Source organism: Chiroxiphia lanceolata, chromosome 4 (genome assembly GCF_009829145.1).
Source record: "Chiroxiphia lanceolata isolate bChiLan1 chromosome 4, bChiLan1.pri, whole genome shotgun sequence".
Taxonomy (NCBI): domain Eukaryota; kingdom Metazoa; phylum Chordata; class Aves; order Passeriformes; family Pipridae; genus Chiroxiphia; species Chiroxiphia lanceolata.
In genome coordinates this window covers 75,389,193-75,411,176 of record NC_045640.1, presented here as the reverse complement: position 1 = coordinate 75,411,176, position 21,984 = coordinate 75,389,193, and the positions used below count along the sequence as shown (strand labels likewise).

Sequence of the window (21,984 nt, the reverse complement as noted above, 5' to 3'; positions counted from 1 at the left end):
ACAAGTTTGGCAATCTTTCCCACAGAATATGTTCCAACTACCTGTTGATTAGCACGGACAGCAGAACACGCACTGATTTCCCTTCATACTTAGAGAATTGATTTCCCCATTCCTAATCATACTCAGTTACAGAGGCAAGTGAAACTCACTTTTACCTCTTCCTCAGAGCTCAGCAGCTCAGTGCCAACAGGAGAGTGTAATGAACTAATGGGATTCCAGACATGAGACATCTATGTTTACCTCTTACATGAACTGGTTTAACAGTTCTAAGTAAGATCCCAGGTGATCCTACAAACATCTTCCCCGTGTTTTCTCTGAAAACTCAGGAGCTCTCTTACCTCGGCAGTATTCCATGAGGATGAGCACCTCCCAAACATTATCACTTATCGAGTTGACAGCACAGTCCAAATAGGTCACAATGTTCTTGTGCCCAGATAACTCTTTCTGAAAAAGAAAATGCAAATTACATTTCATTACCAAAAAAAAATTAAAAGAGGAAGGAAGAATTTCAATCGCCACTGCAGCAGCGGATGAAAGTTCTTTTGCTTGGGAACCAGATGTACTGACCAAACTGACTGTGATACCAGATACATTTTTAATAATTGCTTCAGAAGTTAATGACACACCAACCCTAAACACAGCATTACTTTCTGAAACTAACAGTGCAAAATCAGAACCATAAGGTCAAAACAAACCAGGATCTAGAAAAAACTATCACTGCAGAGGCATTAGGTGTGTGTATACCACAGATTGATTCATTCTGCAGTTACAAGTAATGGCCTTCTTACCATAATTGTGATTTCTCTCTTGCATATGTTGAGGTCCGGCACATTATTAACACACATCCGTTTCAGTGCACAGCGTATCCCACTGTGGGTGCGGACCAGGAACACCGTCGAGAAGCCACCTGGAAAACGGAAGTGTAAACAAATAAAGCTACTGGAGTTGGTAACTTCTGTAGTCAACATGACTACATGCTAAGGAATGAATAAGAAAGACTGTGTCAGTCATTAAGTGACAAACACTTTAAAAAGTTAAAGATTTGCTATCGCACTCCATTAATCTCAAGTCTTCTTGACAAAAGACATAAGGATTTTATTCTTTTCTCAAAATATTACATGAAAACATTTTCTCAATATTAAATGAAAATAATCTGAAAAGCATTTTCACATTCAAACCCAGTACAAACTACATATACAGGTATTAACCCTGAAGTACTTAGAGTCATCCAAAAACCTGAACCAAGTGAAGGTATTCTCCAGATATTCCACATTTCTAAATCCCCCAATACTCGATAAGGGTTAATATTAATTCCCTAAATCTACATTTTAAAACATAAGAAGTAAAATATTAAAACAAGATACAGTCTTGAGAGATGCTGAAGAAGTCAAGTAACTTTCCAGGTTTGCCTCAAGAGCCTCCCTGCACTCCCAAACAGTGCAAGCAGTCAGCTCTAAAACAAGTGTTTTTATTTAAACCACACTAAACACACCGAGTACAACTCAGCATCTTCTCACAACCAGTCCCACTAGGAATGTTTAGTCCAACCGTGGCATAAACTGCAAGCCAGAAGTTGAGCCCACCTTCCAGCTTCCCAGCATGAGGGGATTTTACCCTCTTCGCTGGTAGAGAAGAATTACTGAGGCAGGAATTATACCCACAAGCCAAGTGAAACAGCCTACACAGCAAGTACTTCCAAATGCTTGGGCAAACCAAAGGGAAAAATCAACACTCCCCTTTCTTTTCTGTCCCCTGTTAGTCCTGCCTACTGCTCAAGGCCTCAAGGAGGTCACACTGGCACCGCCTCAAGGCTCACCTGCACAGCTTTCCCACAGTTTTAGGAAATCCACCTCAGAGAAGAGCTCACAAAAATCCATGCCTTCCTTAAGTGACTGCTGTCTGATCGTATGCCAACTGCACCATGGGAACGCTCAGCCAGGGCAGCAGCTCGGGTACAGAGTCAGGACAGAAATATGTAAATTAGAGCGATTAACTTCTGTGATAATCAGGCAGCCAATTGAAATGCACGCATTTCATGTCTCCTGATAGCATCTGCAAGCAGTGTTTATCAAGTATAATGCACCTCATTTAATGCAGGTCTCACGAGCTTGAGCAAACAAGCACATAATCACTTGCACTCGAGAAGTTAAGCTCTATTAAGAAATTTCCCTTGAAGATTAAATACTTATTATTTTAAAACTTAATTCCTCATTTAGCCAAATGTGATGCTACGCTGTCAAAACAGAATTACTGCCAATTTTAGTACAACAGCCCTAGGGTCCTCCCAAAAATTTCACAGGACACACACTTTTATTTGTTCAAGCTCTAATGCTGAACTCCAGCTGGGGATGAAATGATCCAGAAGGGCCCCCTAACACCAACATGGGGAATCATGTCAGAGGGACGTGCAGACCTTCTTTACTGGAAGAGGTTTTATCCTCACAATAAAAGTACTTGCTTTTAAGCACCAATATTTGACCAAAACCATAAAGCAGTACTCAGGTAACACACAACAGTCATAACGATAAAGTGACAATCGCTTCCTGGCTTCTTAACCAGTTTTTACAGCCTTAAAATTCTCTCTGACTAGTAGAAGGACAAGAAGGAAACGCCACGACTCAAGTTCCCCTGACAACAGCTCTGACGTAACCTGAGCAGACAGGACTGCGTAAGAACCACCGATACAAGGGAGTGAAAAGCCCCTAAATCCTCAGCCAAGTGCTGTTCTCGCCATTAGGTGGCAATATCAGCCAACACTTGAGTGCTGGGGAGCCGTAAAAGCAGACCTGGTCCTGGTTTTGGCCAGAAGACCTGTGACCTTGAACGATTTTCCATCAGTAAATATCAACACCACAAAAACTCTTTCCTCCAAGGGTCAAGTGGCACACCTCTGAACCAAAGCTCACTCAGTGAACTTGATGTCAATCCAAGAGTTCTCACCGTTCCCATTCTCTCCCCCATCCCACTGAGCTGCCTGGGGCTCAGTGGCCATCTGGGTTTAGAGCACAAAAGGCTTGTAGGAGCTTCATCTCTTTCAGTCCTTTATTTCCATCAAACTCATCTGAGCACAAAATCCTCAAAAGTTACACAGGACAGTCACACTGCACTTTTCTCTGAAATATCTGCTAAAAAGCAAATATATATAAAAAAATATATATTTATATATAAATATATATATTTTTATATCTATAAATATATATTTATATATATATAAATAAATATATATAAAATAGCATCTAAAGTTATATAAGCCAGTAGATACCTAGCAGAATTAAAAACTCTTTACAAAGCTCACACTTCTTTCTTAACTTTTCCCCTTGAACCGTCATTTCTGTCAACTTACCTATTCCCTTTTGGGATCTTATTATCAACTAAATGGCAATGTTTTGCCTTTCTTTCCCGGGTTGGGTTTTGTTTATTTGTTTTTAATGAAATTCTACATCAGCCACACTTATCTGTTTTTTCCCCTCTGCATATTTAAGGTCAACCTTGACTAATTTCACAGGCCTCGACATTCAATTTACACTTCATCATGTCACATTCCTGAAACGCCAACCAGGAAACAGTGTAGCTGTCCAAATTCCAAGTACCCCATTTGCTTAGTCAGGTAGAACAAAATAAGGCTGAAAAATCTTCCAGCACCTTTACCATCTTTCAGACTGCTGAGAGATAGTCCAGAATAATATCAACAAACACTCTGAATAAAATTATGCATTATTTTAGATATACAGACAATTAAATTCTTTTTTAAATAATTAAAAAAAAAATAGAAGTACCAAATGCCGTTCCTCTAAGTAGTGCATCCCTTGGCTATTTATTCTGACAAGTAGTGAATCCCTGGCTATATATTTATTCATTTATTATATTTATATATATAAATTCCAGTGTATTCACCTGTGTTCTGAATCCACTTCTGCCTTGAGCTATATTTTCACTGCTAACTTACTCTGCATCACTTGATGCCTGGACCATGTGTACATGTCTCCTCCCTGTTAATTCCAAAACCAGATTTCCCAAGATCAGGCTGACCTGCAGTCAGAGCCACCCCACTCCAGGGATGACCCACCTCCAGAACTGCATAGCCTCCCAAGCACTGTAGTTTGCAAGCTGAATGCACTGGAGTGAATCACTTTATGGGCTACAAATCCACCCAAAATACAAAATAAGACCAGCTGGAACATGAATGCCCTTCAAATAGGCTCCCAGCAACTAGAAGAAATAAACCCTTCCTTTAAGTCCATAATGAAAGAATCCTCAAAACCTCGAAAAGCGTTTCTAGTGCATGCTCTTTGCTGGGAAACAAAGGGAACTCTGACCTCTATAGCTTTATGAGATACTCAAGACACAAGAGAAGCCAGTGTCCATAGCACAGGACACCTAAGAAGAAACTCCAGAAAGGACTAGAACCCACGCCAAGAGCTGTTTCTTGCAGCTCAGTTTTGATCACATCTTTGTGCCATATGTGACAAACACAGGCATTCCTGGCTCTCGGACTCCTCCTGTGATCCCCACACACTACTAGGATGCCACACACCCCCCTTACAGCTGTTCAGCTTCTCTTGTGGTGCACTGCTACGCTGCCGGTAACTCTGCATGTTCATTGACATCCACTGGGATAATTTCAGGGCACTTGTACTAACCCTCCAAGCCTCCCTCCTCCCCACACAGACAGCAGTCCTTCCCCCAGAGGCACTGCCTTCTCTCGGTCAGTACACCGCGCTGCAGGCACGTTTATGAGTGCTACACTAAAAGCAGGCACAAGAAATACCTGACTTTTTTGTAGGTAACACTAATTCTTGAAGCTATAAAGATCTTTATATAATTTGTGAGAGTAATACCTTTAAAAGCACACAGAATTCAGCCACTTGATTTTTTTTTATCAGCCTTGGTCATAAACACACCCGAGACACAGCTCCATCCAGAAGAGCAGTTGACAGATGTTGCCTCTAAGCTTGCACTCTCAGCATTCCCAAAACCAAGGCAGAAATAGCTCCCTACTTCTAAAATAATGCATTTCTACAGACACATTTGGGAGTTGAATATTTCTCCACTTTCTTTCAAGTGTGCAGACAATGCATTCCAAGGGACATACCACTGCTCCTTTTCCCACTGCCCACACAAATTCCCACCATGTAACAAGCTGACTATCAAGGCTAGTTTAGACAAGCAGCACTGTTTTCCTCAACTCAGTATCTGCTCCTAGGCAGTGCTGGAAAAACAGCAGCTGCGAATCACAGCCCAGCAGGACACCACAGTGCAGCCCCAGCAGGCAGGTCTGCACCTCTGTGTTACCAGCACTGCTGCCCCGCCTCCAGCAGGCACTCCCGCATATCAAGTTCTCCTGGCTCCAGCTGCAGTCCCAAAAAGCTCTGACAGAAGCATCAGAGACCTGGGGCATCCACAGCACTTCAAGTTACTGAGTGAGCTGGGAAAGCTGAATTAAGGTCTGCTATAGATTTTGTGAAGCTTCCTTATTTAGTAACACCCACGCACCAGACTTGCCCAAGGGCCAAACTTGAGATGCTCAAGCTTTGGTCCAGTGAACAGCAAAAGGAACAGAGCTCCATGTCCTGCAGTACAGGACATCATACTCCTCACCCTCCCTGCTTCTCAAGAGTATCCAGGTGACTTACTAGACATACTGGACTACTGCAGTGACAACACTGCTTCCGTGTCACCTTCTGCCTGACTGCCTCGGCTGTTCTGCTGTTGAGAAACAAAACCCACCGACTTCCTAATGCAGAGAAATTTGCTAACCATTTGAATTGAACACAGCTATTGAAACAGACACACCTGCAATTCCTGCAATATTCTAAATTGAAGGAAAATGAAACCAGATTGACTGAATAGCTGATTTAATGCATGCTCTAGCACAAGGCAAGCATTTGATATGCCCTGGAAGGAGTAAGTCTTATGACCCAAGACAAAACACGCTACTTCTTAGGGTAGAACTGATCCTTTACCACATACTCTGGTTAGAAAAATACAAAAAAACACTTCAAAATTTCAATTTTGAATCAAGCTGCCTGAGAATTAGTCACAACCACTGTACTATGTTCATGTATTATGCCATCACCTCCTCTTGCTGTTCACTGGGATAAAAATAGACTAACACCTTCACCTCTATAACTGTATGTAATAGATGCTTGCATGTAACTAACACTTCCTTCCTGTCTACAAGGAAGGTAGCACAGAACACGACTAGCAGCTCACCAACGGTTCAATTAAATATCAGAACGTTAGCCTCCATTCACCTCCAGAAATCACACTGTAGCAGAAAACACTTGAGTATTAAACAGGTCTTATCTCAACAAACTGCAAGTAGGTAATCAGGGTAAAATTTGGCAGCAAGTCACAATCCACCAGGCTTCATTCAAAGACATTTCTTAAAGTTCTAGGGCTGTGCTATCATACAGACACTCACTACTGAATTATTAAAACCTGAAGCTACATGTGACACAGCGAAGGGTACGGTACTTTTTGCAAACAAAAAGAATCAGAGCTTTCTGCTCACAACGCCTGCCCGAGTATTTCCGTTTGCAGACACTGATGCAGTCTGCTCCCAGTGCAGCCTCAGCGCAGAGCAGCCGACACCTCAGCTCAACACAGATACCTTACGCAGTTTAAAGACAGCACAGGTTGGGCATCTGCTACTTCAGTGCCCGTGGCACCATCTTCCAGCCTGCAAACAACACTAAGTTCCAACAAAACAAGGATCTTTGGGGTGATTTTTACTTTGGAGATGTACAGTAATGCAACCAACTCATGTATTTTCTTCCAATTCTTTCTGCCTTTGCAAATGCACCTCTTGCACATCCCAGTACATTTAAACAGATGTGCTTTCACTTCAACAGCACGTCAGCATTTTTAAAGAGAGTTTCCTCTGTACAGTCCTACGAAGTTCTGTTGAGTTCATCATCCACATTGCATTACAGTCCTCATAATTATGTCCCTAACTTGATTTTTAGCACGTCCCTAGCTGGCACAAAACAAGTTCTGCAATCAAAAAAAATTTCAAGAAACAATCCACATTTCTGAAGTCAAGAAACACTTGTCAGGAGTGACAGCTGTTTGCAGGAGCAACCAAGATATTTCTCCAAGAGACAGAGCTTCATGTCACCAACACTTCCTTTTCCTAACACTAAGATTCAAAACCAAACACTAACATACACCAGAAACTTAACAACCAACCTGAACACTATTTTTTGTCAGGTCAAAACTCTGACTAAACATTTATATAAAGGGATTATGCTGTGTAATCTAGGCCAGAAGTGTTAATTCAATTCCATTTCACTGAGCCATTAAAGCTTTAGTCTCTCAAACTTCAGTCCACTGGACACATCAGGTTACTGAAGATGTAACCAAGGGGATGCCTTTAGGCAGGATGTGCTTCTTGCTCAACTTTTCATAAGAAAGCTTTTCAATCTATCCAAGACATTGGTAAGACACCTGCAATGAACATCCACTATCACAGTTCACAAAAAAAACTCCACCCCAAAAACCAACAAAACCAACCCATCCCCCAAAACAAAACCCCCACCAACAACCAAAAAGCTAAAAAAATTTCAACAGCAGTTTTATCTTCAACATGTTTCCCCCCCTCTCCTGTGACTTTTTCCACCTAACTCAGCTCCCTCTGTTGTTTGGTCTGACCTGAAAAGAGGGAGTTGGGAAACCACACCAATGACATGATCTGTGCATATAGGCTGGACAGAAACATGGAGTTCCCCAATCTTCAACACTGAGGAGCGTGAATTCAGGTCACTTTAGAGATGGATTTCCAAAGTCATTTGCTAAGTTACTTTTTCCTAGAACTTGATTTTAACTCCAATATAATCAACAAATGTCAAAATCAAAATCAGCCACCAAATGGTTAAATCAGTGGGTACAGATATATTACACAGCTACTATGCAACCACCACGACTTCTTTGGAACTAAATTCCATTGTCATACCACATGGTTACCAACCAGTTAAGAAAACAAACATCACACACACTTATTTGCTATGTAGTTTGCTTTGCATGTTCCTTAAAATCACTGTTTTACTTGTGTTTAAATATGGTATCACAAAAATCCAAAGCAGAGTGAGTCAGAGAAGGGATCTCCAAGCTCACATGTGACTGACTGATCCACTGATTGTCCCAAAGCTGCCATGGCACAGAAACAAGGCACAGCACACAGTGTCCAGCTCCAGCCCAAGGGCTGGTTCCATGGCACCCTGGACAAGTGCCACCTCTGGCTGCAACACAAAGACAAGAGCCACCAGGCCATGCAGACAAACAAAGCCATTTCTAATGCCAGAACCATTTCAGACTAAGGCAGATGTCACTGGAAGATTCTCTGGTTTGCTATTTGTCTAAGGCATCTTGCATATACTGAATTAGTAAAACAAAACCCATCTCTTCACTGCTAGAAAGAGTCTACAGAGTCAAACTCACACATTCCCATCTGAGTGTAGTCACCAGGAAATCCACTGACCACTTTTCATAAGTGAGCACGATCAGAACTGGACTGACTGGCAGGAATTAGCGTTAAGAACATCAAATATGAATAACTGAGGCAATGAGAAGAAGGATGTTCATTATCTCACCTCCTATTCTGTAGCTGTGTGCAAATACTGGTGTATGTTTAAATCAAAGGAGTATGCCCAGATACAAACCTATCTGGCATAAGATCAACAGGGGGCCAATAGAATCACAGAATCATAGAATCAGCCGGGTTGGAAAAGACTTTGGAGATCATCAAGTCCAACCCTTGGTCCACTACCACTGCAGTTACTAGACTGTGGCACTAAGTGCCACATCCAGTCTCATCATAAAAAGCTCCAAGAGTGGAGAATCCTCCACTTCCCTGGGCAGCCCATTCCAATGCCTGATTACCCTCTCTGTAAAGAATTTCTTCCTAAATAAACTTTCTCAAGAGCACAGTATCTGAGATCCAACCTGCTTACACCAATAAAGAGAACTATAAACCAGTTTAGGTAATAATACTTCCTTAGAGCTTCAAGAACTTCCATGCAGATGCTATCTATGCTGAATACATCTAAATACTTCAATTTGCACATAAAACATCTCTTAAGACTTCCACCCCAATTACCTTAGGGCACTTTTATGCTTGGGATTCCAAACTTCACACTGTGACATTTGACAACTTAAAAAGAGACACTGAAACTTCTAAACCATATAAGCAGCTTGGTCGCTATGCTGCAGTGGCAAGAGCACTCTGAGTATGAGAGTCAAGATTATCAAAATCATTTAATATTTCTCATACACCTACCTACCGTGTTTCAAGGCAGAGCCAGTCAACAGCAAGAATTCAGAACAAGGCAGTTATTCATCATATGGACCAAACTGCAGACTCATGTTTGTGGGTAAGTCTCCAAAAAGGACCTAAACTCAAAGCTGTCCTTCAACAAAAGGCTCCTCTTACAAATCCCGCTATAAAATTCCATATCAGTTTAACAGAAGAGCAAGTCATATCAAAGACTTGAAACAGTCCATTTGATGGAAAAATCAAAAAAGCACAAAGCTGGGAGGATAATACTGTGGATTCACACCAAAACTGGAGGCACCTGAAGACATCTACAAGCCCAAACCAAATCAGATGCAGCACACTGCTTCCTTTTGAGTTGCTGTTTGGGTACATTGCTTTTAGAACTACCATAACAACACAAGCTTGCTTTTCTATCTTCAGAGTGCCTAAGAAACCTCTGAATAGCTCATTCTGGGATAAAATAAAATAATCCTCCTGCTGCTTCCACAAGTTCTCATGAAGTAAAGGCCAAGTGATAACCCATCTAAACTCCCCTCAAGGTGAAGGTCTCAACTCTGCAGACACAGACTGTGCTCCTGAGCTCTAGGGAGAGACAGAAGGGCTTCGCAGGATGCAATTATTTCATTTGCTTTTTTCCAGACAGCTTGTTTTCCTGCACATCATGCACAAACCCAGAACTGATCCTCTCTCCAATGCTGACATACCGAATTTCATTCACTCTTCTAGTCTCATGAACACATGCTGTGTTCAGTCAGGTCCTCACACGTGTATGTCAGAAGAGTAATTTAGTGCCTTATATTGTTTAGTGATCTATCTGCTCCGTACTGCTTCCATAGTTACACGCAAATAAATTACCCAAAACAAGAAAAAAAACTTGTTTAGCAACAGTTTCTCTAAATACATGCCCATTCAGCTTTTCAATCTACAGCAATTGCAAAAGAACGTAATTAAATGTCATATTAATCACTGACTTCCGAAGCTATTTTTGTTTCATAAGGAAAGAGACAAAATTCTGCAACAATTACTCACTAGAACTGCTACTGAAAGACAAGATCCACAGATAAAAATCACAGTCCAAGCAGCAAATTAAAAAAAATGACAAATGAAATGAGTCAGTACAACAGACCCAAAATAAACCAGGAATTGGACCATTCCTATGTGTTGGTACATAACTCCTAGAGACTTGCGTATTAGTTTCTAGGCACCACAGGAACAAATTCGTCCATTAAAATAATGTGCAAGTTTGGAAGGAAGCCCAACATACACATGACTCTGAATAAAATCTCCTCAAGCCCTGGAATATCAGAATTCCTTTCGTAGTTTTGTGTGTGGCAATCAAGGCATAGCACGTTACAAAAGCTATGAGGAAGAAACCATCTCACAACCAGGATGTTCCACACTCTACTGTATCTCATGTACAGACTTGTATGACTTGGGGCAAATCCCTTCATCTTCTTTGTTTCTCCGTCTGCGGAATAACGTCTCTCCCCGAGGCGATGTGATGCTCTTCACAGCAATACCGGGTTTGACACCTCTCGAAGAGCACGACAAAAAACGCTCAGAGGTGTTCACTCTCCCGTGAGCCTACATCATCAATTCTTCAGTACTTTCACCACGTGCCTCAGAAGCAAGGCAGACATAAGGCGAAGGAAGAAGAACCAAAGACTCTCATACCTTTGCAGGGAGAACACTCCAAGTCCACCATTTTCCAGTTCCACAAGACAGACAGTGTTTTGTAACACCTGGGTTTATGTTGTTCAAGAACCAAGGTATTCAAACCAAAAGAAATACTCTCCACTTCATTGAAACAGACCCCTAGGATCAACTGATTTTTTATTTCCATTTGGTAACCTGCCCTCTCCTATGTTTTGCTCCACCCTGCCTATGTTCAGAGGCCCAGTTTCACAGCTGACCTCACCCACACCCAAGATATCCCACTGCAACTACGTAAAAGTAACCAACCTAGACAAGCGTGAGCAAGGAACATGTGAAGCAAGAGAGGAAGGCAAAGGTTTCTACTTTCTTAACCAGTAGACAAACACTCAAAGAGACTAAAATCCATTCCCAAGACAACCAGGAAAGCAGGAGAAGAGGAATTCATGTTCCTTTCTTGTCAGCAGCTAGACTATGATAAAGAAAACCACAGACCATCTCCTTTCAGAGAAGGGGTTTCACGCTCACCACCTGTCTTTCTCCACTGGAGGGAAGAACACAGGGCAAGCCGGCTCTGCCGCAGCACAATGACAGACTAGAGATGATGTGACCTGCATCACTGCACGGCTGCTTGCCATCACTGAGACCTGCCAACTCCCCTCAGACCGCCAGCTCCGGATACCACAACTGTGCAAATACTCCTAACACTTCAGGATGCAGCTGTTCAGCCACCACATTAACAGCTTTTAAGCTAAACCTTCGAACAAGACAAACAAGGAAAACAAAACAGATGCCTGCATGGGACAGCACCTCGGGCAATAAGGATGCAATTAGGTGACTGACCACGGCTGTGTTGCTGGTCAGTCCCAAGCCTGTCACCTGACTGTTACTCTCCACGCTGGCAGGCACAGAGCATTCACAGTGTCAGTTAACACAGCTCTGCTTACAAACACCAACTCTGCAGACTGTGGCAGCCTGCTTAGCTACAATGTTACAGAGGCAAAAAATAGCTACAGCAAGTAAAATATAGCACAAGGTTGGGAATCGGGAGAATCAAGACAAACAAAACACTGTAAACCAAAGCACTGCCAGAGACAAGCAGCACAGCCTCACTGAGCACCTGCAACATCTTCCCTCTGAACCTGAGGTGAAACCTATTCAGCAAGAAGTGAGACACCCATCAGAGAGCAGGTGTGTGCACATTTACAGCTACAACCAACATCTCCAACTGGAAAGACATCGAAGTTCACAGTTATGCTCGTAACAGTACAGACCTGTAACTGCGCTGCTCCTTAGAGATCTAGTCCCATCTCTGGCAGTAACTCCAGTTCTCCATGCACAGAGCAACTGTACGAACCCTTCCACATAGGGAACATACTAATTAATGACTGGCAGCTCTGCTATTACACTAACAACAGCCCTGAGAAATACATACCCTCTTCACAGAATTACTGGTTTCTAGTTTACACCTGCCTGAAAAGGAATTCCACTGCCTTTAGCTGACAATTTGTCTTTTCAATGCTGGCATGCAAAATACTGAGGTTTAATTAAAAAAAAACACCTTTCAGTTAAACCAAAAAAATTAAGATCCTGCACAGTTTCTTTTAGTCAGGCCGTGTCTTTTCCAGACAGAGCTAACATATCCTCTATTATTCCATGCTACCTTACTCTTTGAGGGTGTCCAGGAGCTTCCTAGTGCAACACACACACGCATACCCTCCCACTCTGACTACTGTAGCATTAGCATACTTTACCAAAACAGCTCTGCAAGGAAAAAGGCAGGGAGATGGCATATGCATTGGTTACATCTGTCCTTTGTCAAAATTTGGCAAAGGAAAGATGGCTTGAATTTGTGTATCATCTTACCATGACTACTACAAATCAAGTTCCTTTTCCTGTAATTCTTCCATGTGACTCCTGGTCACTATCTTGAAAACTTAGTGCAGGATTACCAGATTCCCAGGTGCTTGCTCAGTATTTAACTACTTCTGGGCACACAAAAATGAAATGGATAACATCCCTGAAAAAGAACATAACAATTGTGTGCAGTTCAGAGGTGTAACAGGACCTGTCCACATAGACACAGTGCAGAAAGGAGTGTCCTCAAGGCATGCAAGGACCAAGAACTGGATAATCAAGAGCATTAGACCATGTGTCCTAGGAAATGAACTTGGTCTTAGCTGTACAACAGATGCCTTTGTCAGCCTACAGGTATTTCCCAATGTGGTCATTTCCCCATCCGTGTCCCAGAGGCACAAGAGAGCTCTGGAGAGTACAGTGACAGCGACAGTTGTCCCCAGGTACCACCATGAGCACATCAGCTATGTGATGAGCTGAACTGAACTAGAGCTTTCATTTTGTGCACTACGCTACATGAAAAGACACCTTTACCTGCATATTGATGTGAGACCAGGATCACAGGCAAATCCCCAACCACTTCCTGGTTTGTTTGCCTTTTCCTTACACAGAACACAGTTACATCCTGCAACAGCCAAACAATGCTCTTGTTTCAAGCTGTGATCTGCCTCCACTAGGCCTGAGAAACCAAGGACGAACCACAAGCCCTACAGCACAGGCTCCCTATCTTTCATCACCCAGAGATCCAAAGCTGGTCCAGGATCTCTGCACCTGCCAATCTGCAGCTACACTTGCCATAAGGTAGCCATGCCTATCTTTGGGACTGCACAAGAGATCCATGTGTATTGCATTATACTTTCAGACAAAATGGAAATCAGAAAGTTTGAAGTACTGATGCTGCTTTTTGTCCTCTGTATCTTCAACTTGAACAAACTATATCTTCTATTCCAATATTAGCAAAGTAAAACTGTTTGAGATAGAATAACAGGGTTGACCTTCACAGTCATGTGCAAACATAGATTCAGAAATCTTACGCTCTGGAAAAATATCGACATGACCAATCCCAACTCAAATTCCACAATTTATCTTTCCAGACAGCCTTCCAGCTCATAATCCACCTGAACAACTGAACTAGATTACAACTGAAAACAAAACAGCAGCTACTGCAAAGAGCATCAAGTCACATGACATAAGCACTAAATTAATGAAGACAACCAATAATGAACAGGTCAGCCACATGGGAGGAGATTGCCATGCCCCAGTCGCAAGAGAAGCGACCCTGCCCCAAGTGTATTCATAACACCTGCCACAAAGATAAGCTGTCCCAGTGTACAGAGTTAAAAATTCAGTCCACGCCACATCAAAACACTTGCAAGTACTAAAGTTCACAGATCCTTTATAATGGCACTTCTCTTCATTTACCTCTCCAGAAGACAGCACAACAAACAAGCCACACCATGTATGAGATGAAGCAGTGTCTGCTGTACATCAGCACCTTTCCGAATTTATAGCAGCTGCTAGAGCTGCATATCCTCCACATAACTCACTCTAAAGACCTAAAAAGCAAGGTATGAAAGGTTAATTGACGTGGGACTTAGCAAAAGGAAAGAGAACCTTATTCACAACACAAAGTTTGTCAATTTGGATTACTAACTGAACTGCTATTGCTAAGACACAAGGTAGAAAAAACCCCCAAAACTGTCACAGCAAAACTTCCAAGACTACCCTTATTCCAGGAATGATTTTTAAAAACTTGGTACATCTCCTATCTGGACAATAAGCTATTCCACCTTCAGCACTGCTGTGATGTTGATCCTATTTGAAGACTCACCTTCTTCCCTCAGACAACTAATTGAAGAAAAATCTCCATGAAAAAACACTTGCACTGAAAATTAAACAGCACAAAAATCTACAAACACACAGCACAAGATCTCACAAAACAGGACCTGAATTCCTCTCCATTTAGGTGACAGTTTTCTTAGGCCTTGATTGAAACTGTGTGAATTTAAGAGACAAACCAAATCATAAGTATTGTCAAAGTACTTGCTAAGACTACACACTCAATTTAAGTAAGGACAGTAGAGCTCACAAGAAGCTCATTCCTTCACTGGTGTAAGAGACCAGAGGAATGACTGACTGGCTCAAAATAACCAGGTGGGAAGTCAGGGGGAACAGGGCGAGCTCTGCATAGGTGGGACAACCACTGCTCCCTCCCTGTTCCTGGAGCCTTAGCGAATCTCTGGTCCAGTCCAAAGTGGCGGGAGCCAACAGCATGACCTGCCCCAAAATGGCGGGGACCGACCCAGGGGCTGCCCCAAAATGGCGGGGACCGACCCAGGGGCTGCCCCAAAATGGCGGGGACCGACCCAGGGGCTGCCCCAAAATGGCGGGGACCGACCCAGGGGCTGCCCCAAAATGGCGGGGACCGACCCAGGGGCTGGTGTAACCCAGAGCTGTAGAAAGGTTCTCTGGGAGACAGTCAAGCTGACCCTCAGAGGGGCTAAAACAGAAGAAAGACATTCACCCTCCGGGCATTAATGACCAGTTTGTTATTGAGCCTCCTGAGAATTTTGTTGTTTCTCTCACACATGACCCAGAGTGAATCACATTATCTTACCCTAAACCTGCCAAGCGGGATGGGGCTTTACTCTGAGAGCTTGCGCTGTGAGATAAACTGTAAAAGAGCATGCCACTTACAATTTTATAAAGGGAATATTCAAGGCTTTCACTTTTTCTCCCTATTGAAAGGCTCCTTTTCACAGAAAACTATATGAAGCAAACATTCTGCGTTATACAAACATTAAATAATGAACTTATAAGCAATCACCTCTTGAGTGGCTTTTTTCCCCTCCTCTCTAGTCCTAGATAGATACAAGGTCAATTAAAACAGCAACAGCTTCCTAAGCTACAGCAGCAGAAGGCTCAACTCCACACAGCTCCAGACTCACCACTTTATCGGCCCAAATGATAAAAAATAAACCAGTATACCCACTACCACACAGCTTCTTTGCACATGTACTGGGGCAAAGGAAGGAGAGAAAGTTACAGCACAAGAGCAGTAACACACAACGATCACCCTATCCCATCCAGAGCTCCCCGACACTAAAGAGGTAGTTTCCATCCCCTCTGGGTACTTCCAGAGCAAGCTGCACACAGTGTCACCCTGTTCCTCCTGTGTCAGTGTCTGGCACCTCACCTCTGCTCTCATAAGCATGGACTGCCTGGCGAGAGGGTGAACTGCTGGTGGCTAGGGCTGGACACAGCGCTGCTTTATTTTTATAAGATGCAACAGCACATGCCCCACAATTCCGTTAATCCAGCCTCAGTGAAAATGAAAAGCAGATGACGACCGTCTTTCCCTGCCCACAAATGAGCTTCCAAACAAAGTCAGTCAGGTTCAAGAGGGAAGCTGGGAAGTCCAGTGCACATTGCACATGCAGTCTCTTTTTTAACACTTGCAACTGTCTCTGCTTTATCTGCACTTGTTAAAACATACCCACATACTAAATTACAACACTTACCGTAACCCCTTTGGTCTGCTCGTGGTACTAAGAGAACTTTAAAACCTGGCAAAGTCTTTATTTATTTATGCAGTTTAAACATCTCAAGCCCTGCCAGGCAATCAAGACAATAAAACAAATTAGCATCTTCCAACACCTACCCTTAGAGAATGCAGAAAAATCAGTTTTACTGCAGTTCTTAAACAAAAAGGAGTTATTGAAGTCTAATCAAGGCCAATAATGAAGTAGTAGTTTCCACATATCAAGTCACAACTTTCTACCTCCTCCTTATTTAAGCCAAAAACATTTTGGGTACTTGCTAATTTTCGCTTTCCTTTTCACTCATCACAACATAAACTGTTTTGCATTAACATTTAAGGTCTATTTAAAAGCATGTTTCATACTTGGTCACTTTCAGTTTGCTGCAACTTCTGAACTTCTTCAATACCAAAGTCCCCATGCACCACCTGTAACTTTCAGCAGAGAACCCTCCATATTTTTGTCACTAAATTTTCCAAACTTCAGCTGAATTGCAGATATTCTTGTTAAACAAAAACACAAAAAGAGAAAGCCTTCACTCTCTATCAGTCATTTATTCCATATAGTTCTACCATTCCCTTGAAATGGATAAGAATTCTACATCAAACCTTAACCCAAACTAACTGCTTTTCCCCCATATCTGAGAAATAAGCCTTAAAAATAAACACCTCCATCCAACAACATACTGACCATTGGGTCATGGAGGCCAAGAAGTCACCACAGAATAGGTATGTTTAAAACCAAAGAAGTCACCCAACTGCCTCCTAACTACAGCACTTCAACTTTATAGCTTCTTTACCTAAAAGAATGTTGTTACCTTAGATAACATTATATTTATTCAAAAGAACTAGATCATAATGCTCCATACTTCTGCCTTTAAAACACTGAAATAAAATCATCTTGTCAAAGACCACAGGAAAAGCACTTTGAAGTCAACTTGGTATCAACGTGGCAGACTTACCAAAGATCCATCCCTGCAGCCTAACAAGGTCTTCACAACTTGAGCCTTAGAGCACAACGACTGATGCTACTCTAGTTACCAGGAGCCTCAACCCTCTACAGAACCAGGGGCTGCCTTCCTAAGAGCAAAATCTGGAAGGAGGATGGGGTTAAACAACATGAATCAGACACACAATGCTATTAATCCCAATAGCTAAAAACAAGCAAAAAAAAATCAATACAACATACCATACCACATCTATCAGAACATCATATATCCCCTACGAAATAGATTGGTTCATTTCATTAGATTAATGAACTTCACGTGTCATTAACGTTTTGTAGCACAATCTATAACTTGGATATGAACCTCTTAAATGGGATTTCATCTGCACTGAGTAACAGCAACTACCTGACAAGTGTAAAAGCCTCAGTTAAACTGGGATTCAGAAACTGGAATAAAGAAATGCCTTGTGCAAACAGGATAGAGGAAAAAAGTTTGTTCTCTGCCCTCCCAAGAGGAGGATTACTAAACAGGGGATTTATAGTGTTCAGTATTAATTACAGATACCAATATGACTAATGTAACAGCAGTAACATACTTACTATTAATGGTCACTAAGGCAAGGGCTTGATTGTCAACAAGTAATTCCTAGATGAAAAGGTACTTTTTGATCCATAAACTGTTGTGGTCAGTTAGGAGCACCCAAGTGGACACACCCTGTTAAAGCCCAGCTGCTCCCTGACAATCAGGGAGCTGCCAATCAGCCCCCCCCACTCCCTCATGTCCCTGTGATCCCAACCACGCAGTTACCCCACCTGTTACTGCCCTCTAGGCCTCTTTGGGTCCTCTCTGCCCAACAGCTCTGGTGTTGGCTTGGGGACTTTCCCCAAAATGCAGCAGGCTTACACTGCCCTGACTCTTATCAGCTTTTGTCCCAAGCATCCATATGCAACTTTTATTTCAGACTCAAAAGTAAGGAAGATAATTCGCATGAATTATTTAACTCAAATGTTAAAATTTGGACTCCCTCTGACCCCAAGCCCTTAAGGACTATCCATTTGTTTCTGCCAGCTACAGAAAGAAATAAAGTGGTCTGTAGTGACTCTTAAAACAGCACAATATGAGAAAACATTTTAATAATATGCTAAACTGAATCAAGCACTGTGCAATTTCTCTCCTTCTCACTACCTATATGGGGTTTGTGTTACCTCCTGAATTTGTCCATAAGCCTATTGTCATTACTTTTTTTAAAAAGTCTCTATCCTGCCACCAGCCCTGCTGAGAAATTCCGGTCTGTCAGATCACAATGACTTGGAAGTAGCTCTCAGCAAGGACCACTCATGCTTTAGGTAACCAGCTACGCTGGTGGATAAGCCCTGACATCATCTCCATATCCCACTTACAAAATACTGCATTCAAAATACTCCAAATCTGCTATTCTACAATAACCTTTTCAAGATAGTAATGAAAATACAAGTGCTTACTATATGTTCTGATTTTAAACAGTAATATTATCTGCATGCACTTGTTAAAACTATCTCTTAAGATCTTCATCAAGAAATGCATATATGCAATCAAAGTTTACAAGTACATTTACACATAAACCAGTCTGAGCGACACACATAAAAGTGACAGAGGTGAATTATTTTTACCCACAACATCCAAAGCGTGTGTTGTAACTACTCAGTAAGTATGAACTATACAGGTCTAACCCTGAGCTCAGTGACCTGGGAAGTGAATTCACGCATTTTATCCATCACACGGGTTACCAGCTGTGGGAAATGAAGACCACACTGTTTCCCACACACACACAGAGGGCAAAACACAAGTACGGCTGATTTGCTGGTGACCCACTCCAGCTTCTAGCAAAGTCGTACAGCTAACAAAGTCTAGACCATCCTACGACTATACAAACTCACAGGACCCTTCCCGAAGTCCCAGAGGGGATCGGACAACATGAAGTGCATGTTCACCACAAGAAGCACCCCGCAGTAAGGGGAAGCTCTCCAGCGCAAGCTGCCAGCACCGCACCGCCACTCGTGACCCTGACAGCAACCAGCTGCCCTACACCAAGGAAGGCCATGCCTTTTATTTTTGCTGGGTTTTTGTCTTTTTTTTTTTTTTTTCATATTTGCTGGCAGAAGCCTGACACAGGCGCTGGTGACACCTCACCCCGCCTCACTCACCGAGGGCAGCGTGCCGGGGAACTCCGAGCGCCCCGAGGAGCCCCCGGCCGAAACAGCACCCCCCAAACCCCCTGCACCGGCCCGTCCTCACCTTCGGCCAGCGGCTCCTCGGGGGTCACCTGGTACCGCCCCACCGTCAGCGCCCTGCCCAGGGCCACGCCGCTGCCGGAGCCGCCGCACGCCGTCCCGCCGCCGCCGCCGCCGCTCCCCTCGGACTTGGGCATGCGGGAAAACTTCTTCATGGCGAGCGGGGCCCCAGCAAGAGCCGGGGAAGAGCCTGAGGCGAGGAGGAGGCGAGGGGGCTGCCCCGCTTCACATGCCGGCCGCGGGCCCCGCTTCTCCTCACCCGCCGCCGGCTCCTGAGGGGAGGAGGAAGGAAGGAGGAAGGCGAGGAGGAAGGAGGAGGAGGAAGGAGGAGGACGGAGCAGCCGCAGCCCCGCCGGCCGGGGCGGCTGAGGGGACGGCGCGCGCTGTGCCGGGAGCGGCCGCCCCGCCGGCGCGCGGCCGCAGAGCGCAGGCGCGGGGCCGCCCCCGCCCCTCGCAGATGAGCCCGCGCGGCCGGAAGTGCGGCCGGGCCGGCACGTGCGGCGGGAGCGAGGCGCGGCGCGAGACCGACACACCCCCCTCAGTGCCCCCCCCCACGGCGCTTTCCCGCCCTCGGGGCGCCGCGCGCTCCCTGAGGGGACGGGGCGGGAGGCGCTGAGGGGACGCGCCCGGCGGGGCACTCACAGCCCGCGGAGACCCTCGGCGCCGCTCCCCGCTGCCTGACGCCGGCCCTCGGGCCTCACCGACACAGCCCGGAGCGGGACGTGCCCTCTGGAAGGAGTGTACCAGGAGCAATGTGGAGACGGCTTGGTGAGGATCGCGGTGGTAAAAACGGCTCTCCGCGCCCCGGGCTGTGGAGGCTGCGGGGTCTGTGACATGCTTCCAGAAGGGGAATTCCAGGGAGGTCGTGGAGTCTCCCTCTCTGGAGACTTTCCAAACCCACCTGGAGGTGCTGATGTGCCACCTCCTCTGGGTGACCCTGCTTTGGCAGGGGGGTTGGACTGGATGATCTCCAGAAGTCCCTTCCGGCCCTAACAATTCTGGGTTTCTATGAAATAACTGTGAAAAGCGTCGATGACAAGTGTGAATTCCAGTGGTGCGTCTTCGCAAATGCACTATGCAGAGGTTTGAAGGGAACTGGCAGAAAAGGGGTAAAAGGATGGATCTGGACAGGAAACCATCAATGAAATGCAAAATGCTTGTTTTCCCACTGTGAAATGTACTGACCATGTACAGTTTCCCTATTAACACTGACAAAGCAAACTTGGGAATTTACTAACACAAGCTTGTTTACCCAGTGAAATCTTCAGGAAAATAAGAACTGTACTTATAAAACCATTTCTGAACCACAGGAAGTCCCGTGTCCCGCGTTCCCTCGCTGAAGTTTGACTGGAAAGACTGGAGCCACAGCAGCTGGGGAGCCACAGACAGAGAGGTATGTCATTGACAGTGTGCTGCTCCACGGCCAGCCTGGCTGCTTAGGGCAGTACTTGTCACAGTTCCATAGAGACAACACCAGAAAAACCCCCTGCACTTACAAATCACTTATCTCAAGTTTCCCCTTCAAATCCACATTCAGACTGAAGCCGAACATCATCCAAAAATGGTGAGAGATGGCAGGCATTGAAGAGGTAACTTCATTCCAAGCCTGTTCTCCTTGGGAGTCCCCCCTGTCTAAATAAAACTGTGGTACTTGTGTGTTGTTTTTTTTTCTCCTTACCGAATGCAAGCATACAGTAAAAACAAAACTGATACGGGACACTCTGTCAGTCTCTCGTATGAATAAATGGAGCTGCATTTTTGGCAGTTACAGTGGGAATTTAACTACGAGGCCTTTCCCACAGAACACCTAGATTTTGGATGGATATCAGTTACAGCCATCAGTTCAGTATAAACTCTGGAGAAGTCAGAACCAAATTAGTTTCGAGTTAATCATATTGCCACACTCTTAGTGGGTAAGAAAATGACTATTTATTGAAGTGACAACTTGTCACACATCGAAAGCACCGATAAGCTGTTCGCACTAGCAGTCCCCTTTTTGTAGTCATTGCCATCCTTTCAGTAGCAACAGATCAATTTTTCAGCAGCATACAGAGATTAATTCACAGTTTTCCTTGGGAGAGAAAGGTGTTTTGAGTGCAGATGAAAGGAACAGAGTTCTGTGAGAGGGATGGCTTGAGCAGCAATGTTTTGTTAATGAGGGCATTCCTACAGTGAGATATGCCTATGCTCCTCAGATATTTAATGATATCTTAGAGGAAAAAAATGCAGCTAGGCTATAGGCACGGAAGTTTAGTGCCACTGAGTAGCACAATTTTGCTGGTCCTCAGTAAAAATAATGAATTTGCTAAAAGCCACTGTGACTTTGAGAGCAGGACTGGCTTTTAGGTTACCCTGGTGAGTTTTTATTTGGCTTTGGGGTCCCCATCCCCACCCATGTGTTTTTATTCTTTTTAAAGTAAGAGATTATATTATCGCTGGACTTAT

The 21,984-nt window shown here is 43.9% G+C and overlaps 1 protein-coding gene and 1 long non-coding RNA gene across 4 annotated transcripts in view; one reads left to right on the top strand and one right to left on the bottom strand.

Moving 5' to 3' along the window:
- BMP2K (BMP2 inducible kinase) overlaps positions 1-19,928 on the bottom strand; it is a 47,141-nt gene extending 27,213 nt beyond the window's left edge. Inside the window, exons 1-4 of one of the 3 annotated variants that reach the window (XM_032685542.1) lie at positions 19,544-19,575; positions 17,285-17,415; positions 789-907; positions 339-444 (exon numbers count right to left, since the gene is read on the bottom strand). In XM_032685542.1, the coding sequence (XP_032541433.1) occupies positions 339-444; positions 789-845 (163 nt within the window). In that variant the 5' untranslated portion in view covers positions 846-907; positions 17,285-17,415; positions 19,544-19,575. Of the gene's footprint in view, positions 1-338; positions 445-788; positions 908-14,206; positions 14,433-17,284; positions 17,416-19,543 lie in introns of those variants that run through there. The other 2 variants (XM_032685540.1, XM_032685541.1) reach the window with 2 other exon arrangements.
- A 180-nt stretch (positions 19,929-20,108) lies between these two features.
- Positions 20,109-21,195, top strand: LOC116785706. The gene is made up of 3 exons (XR_004356644.1): positions 20,109-20,307; positions 20,850-20,932; positions 21,077-21,195. It is a non-coding gene; the product is annotated as an uncharacterized LOC116785706 (long non-coding RNA).
- The last annotated feature ends 789 nt before the right edge of the window (positions 21,196-21,984 follow it).